Raw genomic sequence first — 12,951 nt, 5'->3', positions numbered from 1 at the left:
CAGGGTGTTACATGGGTGGGCGTTCTATGTTTATTTTTCTATGTTGGTTTGTTTCTTTGGTTTGGCCGTGTGTGGCTCTCAATCAGGAACAGCTGTAGATCGTTGTTGCTGATTGAGAGTCATACATAGGCAGCCTGTTTTTCCTTTGGGGTTTGTGTTTGATTATTTTCTGTCTAGGTTTGTGTTAATCCTGACAGGACTGTTTGGCTGTCGTTTCGTTTCGTGTTTTGTTTGTAGTGTTCATTCGTTTATTAAAACCCTTTATGATGAACACATCCTCCGCTGCACCTTGCGACGACGGTCGTTACAGAGGGTGTGTTTTTTTATGAGTTTGAACCGCAGCCAGGTTTTCAATTTACTCTTGAACATTGTAATAGTAGCATGCACAAGGTGCAATTTCGAAATTTGGTAGTGAATCAGTTGTTTTCCTCTTGTCATGTTAGTCATTGCAAACCTTAGAGAGATATTTATAACTGATCAACTAGCCCATATTTAATTAGCTAGCTTTTGTAGCCCATTGATTTTGTTGTAATGTTTGAGTCACTCAGTTAACCATGAACAACGCCTTCCCTGTAGCTCAGTTGGTAGAGCATGGTGTTTGCAACACCAGGGTTGTGGGTTCGTTTCCCACGGGGGGCCAGCACAGGAAAAAAAAATGTATGAAATTAAATGTATGCATTCACTACTGTAAGTCGCTCTGGATAAGAGCGTCTGCTAAATGACTAAAAATGTTTAAAAAAAAAAAATGTAAAAAAACACATATGAGACATGGCAAAATGTGTAGAATTGCAGGAAATAAAGCTTTAAAATGCCAACAAGAGTGGTGTGAAAAGTTTGTGTCATGGACAGTGCTTGTGATGAAATGGGGGCATGAGGGAAAAAGTTTGTGTAGCACAAATATATACTTTGTAGTCATGAGTAAATATGCAGAGTTTGTATCTATATTCTTTTCATAATACATACAGACTAGATTTATGGGGTTAGTTATATGGTTAATGTAACGCAAGTATTTATTTTAGTCATATACTAGCAATAACCATTTAAAAGTGAATGTATTAAGTATTTATTTTAATAGTAACTGACTCTGTTTATGTGGATTTATTAAGATGAATATCTCATATTACTATATTGTATTAATGTTATTTATTAATTGTCCCCTCATCTCTCACACACATGTTTCTGTAGGCAAGCCAAGTGTCCTCTAATGTGGTAGCTCAGGTTGACCACTGGAGGCTGATAATTGTGCTGTGAAGGAGACAAGGCTTCTGTGACCTATACCTTTGTGTGGGTGTGTGCCTGTGGGCGTGTTTGTGTGTGTGTGTGTGTGTTTGTGTGTGTGTGTGTGCATAAAAAAAGAACAGTCACCTGTAGAGTTGATAATATATTGTAAATGCAGTCCACTGATTAAGTACAATACATCAAGATGTTTTCATTAAGTTTAAAAGAAGCCAAGCACATCTTGTGGCCCTGAAGCCTTATCTGTAGGCTATAAGAGAACTAACCAGGTGGAATTAATTAATCTCCAAAGAAGTGGACCTCTGGGCTCTGAGTGGTGGCGTGTCACTTGCTGAAGTCCCATTCAAACTTGGAACCAAACAGAGAAATTGATGTTTTCTTCCCGATAGAGAATCCTGTACCCAGAAATTGTGCCTCGATCCCATCCTTGCCAACTCCAAAGCCTGTATCAGCTGCCAGACGCATTGTGGCTGTCGCCTTCCCGTGGGACACAGAGGCACCTAGGAGCTCAGCTGTGGCCATGGCTTTAACTCCTTCGTTAGTTATCCCAGCAGCAACACCGGCGCTGGGCAACCTGCCCTCCACCATCAACTCACCACCAAGGTCTAATTGAGTCTTCCCCAATTCATAGTCAACGTGCCCACTAACTCCTTTTTTCTTCGATGCCATACCACCAACACCCATGTTGGCCAACCTGGTCACCGACCTCACGCCACCGATGTCTAATTCACCCTTATACACTCCTGCCTCCCCGTGCCACTCTCCTTCGCTGTCTACCTCGTTGTCATACATCGTCTCTATCGATGCCTTTACAGGTATACTTGTTTCCTCGCTCCTTTTCATCTCTTCAATGGCAGTGATGACTAGAAAACACACAAGACAGATGTTAGCACAGGAGAGAGAGAGAGAGAGAGAGAGAGAGAGAATGGGATGGATATGTATTAACAAAATTAATATAATTATATTATGGATAAAATAATGGACAGTCTATGAGATCAACATTGTTTGTTAACAATGTAAGTGCTGTTGCTGTGAAGTGGAAATGTTTAGGAGCAACGACGGCTCAGCCGCGAAGTGGTAGGCCACACAAGCTCACAGAACAGGAACACCGAGGGCTGAAGCACGTAAAAATCGTCTGTCTTTGGTTGCAACACTCACTACCTTTTCCAAACTGCCTCTGGAAGCGACATCAGCACAATAACAGTTTTTTTGGGAGCTTCATGAAATGGGTTTCCATGGCCGAGCAGACACACACAAGCCTAAGATCACCATGCGCAATGCCAAGTGTCGGCTGGAGTGGTGTAAGCTCGCAGCCATTGGACTCTGGAGCAGTGGAAACACATTCTCTGTAGTGATGAATCACGCTTCACCATCTAGCAGTCCGACGGACGAATCTGGGTTTGTCAGGAGAACATTACCTTCGTGAATGCATAGTGCCAACTGTAAAGTTTGGTGGAGGAGGAATAAGGGTCTGGGGCTGTTTTTCATGGTTCTGGCTAGGCGCCACATCAAACACCTTTGGGATGAATTGGAACGCTGACTGTGAGTCAGGCCTAATCGCTCAACATCAGTGCCTGACCTCACTAATGCTCTTGTGGCTGAATAGAAACAAGTCCCTGCAGCAAAGTTCCAACATCTAGTGGAAAGCCTTCCCAGAAGAGTGGAGGCTGTTGTAGCAGCAAAGGGGAGACCAACTCCATATTAATGCCCATGATTTTGGAATGAGATGTTCGACAAGCAGGTGTCCAAATACTTTTGGTCATGTAGTGTATGTGTCGCGATAGGTAAGGATGCGATAGGTAAGGAGAAGGACGCGGTCAAAAGGGGATGAGTGCAACCGGTGTGAAATGGCTAGCTAGTTAGCGGTGCGCGCTAATAGCGTTTCCCTTGCTCTGCAAGGACTGCAGCTTTTGTTGAGCGATAGGTAACAATGCTTTGTGGGAGGCAGTTGTTGATGTGTTCAGAGGGTCCCTGGTTAAATCCCAGGTTGGGAAGTGGAAAGGGATGGAAACAATACTGTTACACACACAGGTACTCAAATCTCCATGTGGCTGTATCTATAAGTATACAGATACAGACATAAATAAACATGCATATGTACAAATACAATAGCACTCAGACATACAGTATGTTGATGCTCTGCCTCAAGGCTCATCTGTCCACTGACGTAAGGAATTTCTAAGGATAAAAAATACAAATAATCTTAACTCCTCTATCCTCCATCCTGGATTCCTTTTGAAAAAGGTCAGAGGTAATCAAGGAGAGGCGACGAGGGAACGTGAACGAAAATGTGCTTGTATGTAATGAGCCTCATTCCCCACTCGCGAGTCACCATGCAAATTATGTTTACAAGGGTTCAATCCCAAAATAAAAGTAAAGTAGTAAAAAGAAATGAAGCTAGTTGTGCTAGAAATTTTATAGATGAAAGGAGAATATTTTACAACAAAACAGCTGATTCAAAGTTGATGCGGCGGATCTCAAAATTCTTCCACGGAGGACAAAGGTAGGATACTCTTGTTCTTCCATGGCGGGAGGAGGCTATCGAGGAGACGAGGACACTCCTCCATTCGCTTACTAACAAATTGACCCTCTCCTTGACCACTCAACCACTTATCAGTTTCCTGGTCATGAAGGAAAGGAGGACAGAGGAGTCGAGGAAAGAACAGACTTTTTCCTAATTAAGAATCTCCCATTGTAATTTTTGTTAGTGATCAGAAGGGTGGGAGCATATACAGTGCCTTCAGACAGTATTCACACCCCTAGACTTTTTCCACATTTTGTTGTGTTACAGCTTGAATTTTAAATGAATACAATTTAGATTTTGTGTCACTGGCCTACACACAATAAAACATAATGTAAAAGTGGAATTATTATTACTATTTTTACAACTTAATTAATAATGAAAAGCTAAAAAGTATTGAGTCAATAAGTATTCAGCCCCTTTGTTATGGCAAGCCTAAATAAGTTCAGGAGTAAAAATATGCTTAACAAGTCACAAAACTCATGTTTAAACATGATTTTTTAATGCCTACCTCATCTCTGTACCCCACACATGAAATGATCTGTTAGGTCCCTTAGTCGAGAAATACATTTCAAATACCAATTCAACTACAAAGACCAGGGAGGTTTTCTAATACCTTGCAAAGAAAGGCACCTATTGGTAGATGAGTAAAAATAAAAAAGCAGCCATTGAATATTCCTTTGAGCATGGTGAAGTTATTAATTACACTTTGGATGGTGTATCAACACACCCAGTCACTACTAAGATGCATGCGTCCTCCCTAACTCAGTTGCCGGAGAGGAAAGAAACCACTCAGCGATTTCACCATGAGGCCAATGGTGACTTTAAAACAGTTACAGAGTTTAATAGCTGTGATAGAAAAGTGAGGATGGATCAACAACATTGTAGTTACTTCACAATATTAACCTAAATGGCAGAGTGAAAAGAAGGAAGAATGTATGCACACAGGGGTATGAATACTTGTGTAAATCAGATATTTCTGTATTTCATTTAATATGCAAAAGATTCTAAAGGAATTTACAATTTGTCGTTATGGGATATTGTGTGTAGATGGGTGAGAAAAAAAAGATTTATTACATTTTGAATTCAGGCTGTAAAACAACAAAATGTCAACAAAAATCAACAACAAAAGTCAAGGGGTATGAGTACTTTCTGAAGGCACTGTATTTTGCTAATAGTCTAGCAGTCATCCATTTAGTTAAAGGTAGATGTCAGATGTGATGTGGCTGTAGGGCAGAGCATACACATGGGTATGCAGCCCGTGTGTCAAAGATAAACCCTATACAGGTAGTCAAACATAATATAGACTGAGTGTACAAAACAATAGGAACATTTGCTCTTTCCATGATATAGACTGACCCGGTGAATCGTAGGGCGTGTAAAAAAAGGGGGGGGGTGAAAAGAAAAGAATGTCCATAGCAGGAGAAAGAATGTCCATAGGGGGAGTAGCAGGTAAGGTAAGTGAGAGTTGAGGGTGTGTGTGGGGGGTGGGGGGTGATAATGTCCATGGGACGGAGTTGCGGGGGGAATGTCCATAAGGGAAGTAGCTAACTAGTGGTGGCTATTTAGCAGCCTGATGGTCTGAGGGTAGAAACAATTGGCCAGTCTTTCAGTTTTTGCCATGATGCTCCTGTACTGCCGCGTCTGAGTGATTGAAGTGAGGAAAACAGGGCATGGCTATTGGGTCCCTGATGATCTTCTTTGCCTTCCTGCAACACCTGGTGTTGTAGGTGTCCTGTAGGGCAGGCAGTGTGCACCCAATGGTGCGTTCGTATCACTCTCTGAAGAGCCTTGCTGTCCGTGGTGGTGGAGTTGCCGTACCAGCTGTGATGCAGCCCGACAGTATGCTTTCGATGTTGCTCCTGTAGAACACTGTAAGGGCCCTCGTGGACAGGTCGAATTTCTTCAGCATCCTGAGGTTGAAGAGTCGCTGTTGTGCACGACATTGTCCATGTGGCTAGATCATTTCAGCTTCTCTGAGATGTGTAAAATTATGATTTAGTTAGAACCGTGTGAGGCCGCGCAGTCGTGGGTTTACAGATATACAGGAAGGGACTGAGGACGGACCCTTGTGGGGCCCCCGTGTTCAGGATGAGTGTTGCGGAGGTAATGCTGCCTACTTTCACCACCTGGGGGCGGCCCGTTGTGAAGATTAGGACCCAGCTGCATCGGGAGTTCAGACCCAGGGCTGTAAAATTGTAATGTGCCCATAGGGCACTATTAATGGAGGCTCCTCAGAGGAGGAAGGAGAGGACCATCCTCCTCTGTGAATTTTATAAAATAGTGAGACATTAAAAAAGCTATCCTTTTTAGATAAAGCTATACTAAGTAAATTCACGTCACAAAATAATTGATTAAAACACAGTGTTTTGCAATGAAGTTTTACAGCAGCCAGATAGCTTCTGTCCTCCTCTGGGTATATTGACTTCAATTCAAAACCAAGGAGGCTCATGGTTCTCACCTCCTTCCATAGACTTACACAGTAATTATGACAACTTCCGGAGGACGTCCTCCAACCTATCAGAGCTCTTGCAGCATGAACTGACAGGTTGTCCACCCAATCAAAGGATCAGAGAATTAATCTAGTACTGAAAGCATACTGTAAGCTATAGCTAGCTAGCACTGCATAACATGTGGTAGTTGGCTCAGAGAGAGAAAGACAATAGTTGAACAATTTTAAGGAAAAGCAAGAGAGAGGGAGAAAGAGAGAGCTAGCTATATATTTCTTAGTATTTTTTTTCTCGACTTGTGCACCTACGTTGTAAACCTTCATTCATAGGCTAGGTTGTAGCAACCTCATGATGGGTACAGGAAAAATGTGAGTATCATGTAGTACCCTAAACCTATCGATGCTACATTGAGCTGGGTAAATGAAATATGAATGACAGTCATACAATATGTTTTAATATAAATAAGGCCATGTTCATAAAACATATATATCATCCTCCCTCATCTTAAACAGTACCGACACCAACTGGGCACTATGGTATTGAAGGCAGAGCTGTAGTTGATGAACAGCATCCTCACATATGCATTCCTTTTGTTCAGGTGGGTAAGGGCAGTGTGCAGTGCAATGGCTATTGTGTTGTTCGTGGATCTGTCAGGGCCAGTGGTGGATTTAGGTGCAGCCGCCCAGGGTGCCAGCCCAAAAAAAGAAAAAGAAAAAAGAAAAAAAAGATTTGGAATGGTGACATTTGCACGATCGGTTTTCTATCGCTCATTTGCACATCAAGTCAATAATATCATGTCACCATGTGGGACTGTGGGTCAATTAACCTTGTCGGAGTCGGTGCCCTGATTCTAGTTTGTGAGCTAGGCAGGCTACTGCCTGGGAAGGTCTCACACTCAGAAGTACGAAATGGGGAGGGGGCGGGGGTGGGGGTAGTTTGACCTCTAGTCTCTCCACTGGAAGCCCGAGTGTAACAGTGTAGGTTCCGTCCCTCTCTTCGCCTCAACCCGGGCTCGAACCAGGGACCCTTGCACACATCAACAACTGACACCCCACGAAGCATCGTTACCCATCGCGCCACAAAAAGCCGCGGCCCTTGCAACGCAAGGGGAAACCCTACTTCAAGTCTCAGAGTGAGTGACGTCACCGATTGTAACGCTATTAGCGCGCACCACCGCTAACTAACTAGCCATTTCACATCGGTTACACGAGGAAGGGGGAGCGGGAGAATCTATCAAATAGCGCACCTCTAACTTTGTACAGTACTGATGCAATTAGTAAAATCAGTCACACTACAAAATGCTACCAAATAAACCACAATTCATTCATAATACTATGAATATATAGTTTCATCGACATATTGTTTAATTTTTTTCTGGTTTGTGCGAAATCGTTAAGAATAATATAAACCAGTCTGCACACGACCAAAGTGAATTGGTTTAGTCTTGACTCTTGGTTGACAGTGTTGGGGGATCGGTAATGTATTGATGCTCGAGTGCCAAATCAACACAAATGGATAAGAAAAGGTCTAAGCAATCAGGTGCACAGTTTAGGAATAAGAGGAAAGAAGAAGAGGAGAAACACGGAAAAAGATAAAAGGTATGCAGCTATGTAATCTCTTTATGAGTATAATATTATGCATGTAATGAAATGGGCTAGTATAACACTAATGTTTGTTAGCCTTTGTTGCTAGCTATGCTATTATACATAGTGCGAAAATATTCAGTTCTCTGTCCAACTAGCTCACATAAGATAGAATTTCACAGTTTCATCATGATAATGTGTATAGCCTACAGCAAAACGATTACAACCTAACTAGCACACTACTGATTTGGTTAACTTTCATTGAGGTGACATCATAAAGGTTTTCTGTGATTGTATTGACTAGGTCCTGAGCTCAGTAAGGGGAATTTCCAATGCAGTAGGCTAACTTAAAAGATGTCTATATTATGCTGATATTTTGTATCTTTTGTGATATATTGAGTCTTTTGGGGTGAATAAAAATTACAGTTAGTGCAGTATGGTGCTTTTTTTCTTGCTGGCGGGTGGTGATATAGGGTCGAGTGTGTCGGGGAGGGAGGTGGTGATATGGTCTTTGACTAGCCTCTCAATGCACTTCATGAGTACGGAAGTGAGTGCTACTGGTCGGTAGTCATTCAGTTCAGTTATAAGTTGGTTTTGTTTCGGTTTATTAATTTGAATGTGGCTAATATTGTGTTAATTCGATCACAATTCCCACAGTCGAGCGAAACATTGATAGAATTAACAAAAGGGGAAAACTGTAGAAAGTTGAGTGAAGTTCAATCTCGTGCTTCTCTGCACAGGCTCATATTTCTTCTGCGGAGCAGTCTGAGGGAGCTGTTGGCGCGCAGCTTGGAGGGAACATTGCTTATAAGCATATCTTGTCAGTTAAATGAACAAGACTACAGCATTGGGCATGGGGCATAGACAGATAACTAACATACAGTAGGCCAACTCATTCTGTTCTTCTGAAATACATTTTCTTCACATCATAATGTTTATTTAGACCTGACTAAAATAAATAATGAATGTCTTGTGATGGTGTATATTAAATTAATTTATTCTACTTTTTGAAATGTATATGTTCCTAAGGCGCACATCATCGGCTGTATGCATAGAGACTAAGAGATGCTAAATGTGTTTATGTTAAAGGTAAATTACCGTGAGACCGGCATCCTTTTGCATGACAATAACCGCCTGACAAAATGACCACCACAGCCCTAGGTGCAACTCAATATTAGGAAGGTGTTCCTTCCTTTATACCCAGGTACACACAGTCACTTTTTTTTTTGTTCACAACCCCAAACTCACAAATACTTCTCCACATAGTGTAAGTGTGGTAACACTAAAAGTTGGTTCAGGGTAGTTTAGTTTAATAATTACCTTTCTGCTCAGTCGACAGATGTTCTCAGGATTGGAATCTTGAAGTGGATGTGATGTACTGCTGTTGCTGCTCAAACATTTATAGTTAAACTTCTCTGTCATTATTAGCCCATGAAATCGAACCAACCAATTAGAGTACACGGTTTTATCAGAGGAGGGGTGGGGAAACGGATAGGCTGGGTACTAAATGGTTTAGCTAACATACCTCTACTTGTACAGTATAAACAGGAAAAAGAAACAAAAAAGAAGTGGGCCCCCAACCTCCCATCCCACTCCTCCAAACCCACCTAACCAACATGTCTCCATCCTCCAGCCCTATTGTATCAACACGTTTGTAGTCTGTGTCTTAGACAAATATGTTAACTTTGACTCTTACAACAACTCAGTAAAACCCAGCAGTTATTTCTAAGAAGTAGAAAGTGAAAGTGTGGGAGCATCAGACTCTCTTCGGGTCTTTTTTTAAACAAGTGTTTATTTGCCACAGGGGCTGTCCCCCCCATCCCCTGTGGTAATTTCACCTATGACTCAGTATTGAACTTTGAACTCACTGTTAGAATAACTCAGTCAAATCCAGCAGTGATTTCTAAGAAGTGGAAAGTGAAAGTGTGAGAGCAGCACCTGTCTCTCTTGTGTGTGTACATGTTTAACTATACTTGTGGGGACCAAACATACTTTGACACAATACGAAGGGTTTCTCGTGAAAAATTGCTTAAAGTCTGGGAAAAATCCTCTCCCCTGTAACTATTCCCCAGGTTGTTGTTGAGAATGTGTTCTCAGTCAACTTACCTGATACCAGAAGGGTTAAATAAAAATAAATAAATGTCTGCAAGAACATAAGGGGAGGGTAGTGTCGTGTCTTTGGCTATGCCGGATTAAGTGATATGACATGCTAACCTATAAAATTCTTTCTCTGTAATTAATATTACCTGATTAAGCTAATCATGTAAATGTAATTAACTAGAAAGTCGGGGCACCACGGAAGAACGTTTATAGAGCTGTTATCTTCTGAATAAACTCTTAAAATACTTAGTAATATTTTACATCGATAGCAGTCAATATTAACCCTTTTCTTATTTTCAGTCTCATAATGAAAGTTGTAAATTCTTGGCTATTTTCACGAACCCTGGCTAACAAGTTGAATCAGCAATACAAAATTGGGTTGAATTATTTATTTACTAAATACCTAAACTAATCACACAGAATTACATATACACAGAATACAAATGATGTCATACAGAAAACGTCCTGGTGGACGGAACCTGTATGATGGCTGGTTACACAAAGGAAAGGGGGTTGGGCTTGAATGAAAGAGCGGGAAGACTTAGGAACGAAGAAACAGCAGCTATGCTATCGTAAATACATTATCTTATGCATTACTAAATTACCGCCCATTTGGAAAAGGAAAACGCAATAAATATTTACTCTGAGCTGCGCTTCGGTAGGTTGGTCGTAGATGCTGGCCGGGTTGGCCAACAGATCTTCCTGTCCTCGGAAGAATGTCAATGGTGGTAAAGTGGATACGTGGTGGTATCTTCGTCTGGTTGTTAGACTGGATCCGTCGTCCGTCCTTTCCTAGCCCACGTCTACAGCGGCCGCTGCTAACTCAACGGCTAGGAAGTATCACTTCTGTAGTGAATAAGCTCAAAGTTCATACCATTCGCCACCAAAGCTCACGCTGAGGTTGGCTTAGTTCTGTACTTGACGTGTGTCCTTCTAACGTAGAGGCTGCAGACCTCACGTACTGGAACATGTGGTTATCTTTTCGTCAAAGGCTTATATAGTGGAGAGGGGGAAGGATGTGTTTCATCGTTTATAACCTCTGTCTCTTCACAGGGGTGGGCCACTGATCAAGCAGGGCACTTTCCTTATGAAAACCCAATTCTCTCATTTCGAAGCTAAAATTACATTTAATCTCCTAACAAACAATTTCAATATCAAACATTTCAATTGCATAACAATTCCATGTTACTCTGATAACTAGAGGGTGTATACTTTCTCAGGTACAGTTTATGTCGTCCTGTCATCAGTCATAATGTCTCAGATGACAACCGAACTGACATCCATACTCATTACGTTCCCAAGCATATTTCCAACTGGTTTTATTACCAAAATATGGTTCCTTTTCCCCATTTGTTTGATGTTCCCAGACTCTCTATATTTAACACAGGCTATTCAAGTCCTTCAGTAGGGTCAGAAAGAGAGGGGAAGGGAGAAAGGTATTTATGGGGGGGTCATAAACCTTACCCACAGGCCAACGTCATGACAGTAGCCTTTTGACATTTTATTGAAACAGTTTTGTTGGTCTTTTGTATGCTTCAAATGATGAGAAATGTCTGGCTGTCTGGGTTAGAGGGGCCTTCTGGGGGGCCTGGATGGCCGGTGGGCTCTGGGGGGCCAAGATGGCCGTCTGGAATTGGGGGCCCGGGTGTATGAGCTTTAGGGGCTGGGGGCGAAGGCCACTGTACAGGGAGTGTTCAGGGGGCATGACACACTGGTCATTGTAGAGGGAGCGCTCTGGGAGTTTGGTCCAATGACCACTGGAGGTAGAGCACTTGACACTGGCCACTGGAGGGGGAACACTCTGGAGGGGTGGCACGTTGGGTTCATGACTAGGTGTCTGGTATCCATCCCATCTTGGCTGGGGATGGTTGTAGCTGGCTGGCTGCTCAGGGTGGGCATAGGGAGCCTGGTAATGCTGAGCTGGTTGTTGGACTTAGGACTGGTAATGCTGAGCTGGTTGTTGGACTTGGGCCTGGTAATGCTGAGCTGGTTGCTAAGTTGGAGCCACTGGGCTTGGCGCTAAATAAGGTTGGGCTGGTAGCTGAGCTGGGGTCAGGCAATGTTGGGCTGGTAGCTAAGCTAGGGCCTGGGCTAGGGCCTGGCATGGCTGGGTCGGAGGCTGATGGGGCTGAACTGGGGCATGGGCTGGAGCCTGCTATAGCTGGGCCATGTGCTGCTAGGACTGAGCAGGGGGCCGGAGCCTGGTATGGCTGGAAGCTGGTAGAGCTGAGCCGGGGTAGGGCTGAGTCAGAGACTGGTAGGGCTGAGACAGAGAAAGGCTGACCTGGAGACTGGGTTCTAGAATATCATTGAAGTCATGGGTCTGTCCAGCATACTGTATGTAGGCTTGACGTTGTGACCTTTACTGCAGCCCCTGGGTCGGATCAGGCGGTAAGGTGATGAGGTAGCGGATGATGGTGGAGCCTGTAGGCCGCTGGGCTGGGATCCATGGGACTGGGGGATAGTGCTATCTAATCCGTAGGACTGGTTTGATATACCCCCACTCGGGGTGCAAACTGGCCTCTGGAGGGTTATGTGATATATCCGTGGGCGCTGAGGTACCAGAACACATTGAGAAAAAAAAGTGTCAAACACAACGTAGCAGCCTACTGTCTGTGGGGGTAAAACGGACAGCACTCTCCAAGGTGCTATTAATTCAAAGCATTTTAGACGTCACTGCAGAATGCCACATACTTGAGTATAGCTGTGGGCCTTACACAAGAACAATTTTCTAATAGCCTAATTTTCTAGACATCAATGTACAGTGACATTTAAACGACACCTCAGAACACCTGCCATATGCACAAATACTCAAATGTGGGGCTTACAAGACCCGAATTTCATATCATTTTCAAGACATCAATGTAGCAGTAGAACAAATATCAGAATATCAGAATATAACTTAAAATAAAATAAATCTATGTAGGCTACAGCAGAACACACATATGATAATACATAGGCCTCCTGCCTATATGATAATATGAAGCACATATCATATTCATGTTCTTTGCTGGAAAGGTAAAGGGAGAAAAAAAAATCCTACCTTAGTTTTTAAAACCTC

The 12,951-nt window shown here is 42.8% G+C and overlaps 1 protein-coding gene across 1 annotated transcript; it reads right to left on the bottom strand.

Moving 5' to 3' along the window:
* Positions 1–1,368: 1,368 nt before the first annotated feature.
* Positions 1,369–9,160, bottom strand: LOC106563597 (uncharacterized). Its single transcript, XM_014129319.2, has 2 exons — positions 9,111–9,160; positions 1,369–2,099 (listed from the first exon to the last, which is right to left on the bottom strand). Exon 2 carries the CDS (start codon positions 2,077–2,079, stop codon positions 1,561–1,563), a length of 519 nt encoding a protein of 172 aa, XP_013984794.1. The 5' UTR covers positions 2,080–2,099; positions 9,111–9,160; the 3' UTR covers positions 1,369–1,560.
* Positions 9,161–12,951: the final 3,791 nt, after the last annotated feature.

This window comes from Salmo salar, chromosome ssa11 (assembly GCF_905237065.1).
Source record: "Salmo salar chromosome ssa11, Ssal_v3.1, whole genome shotgun sequence".
NCBI lineage: Eukaryota > Metazoa > Chordata > Actinopteri > Salmoniformes > Salmonidae > Salmo > Salmo salar.
This window is presented reverse-complemented; position numbering and strand designations above follow the sequence as displayed.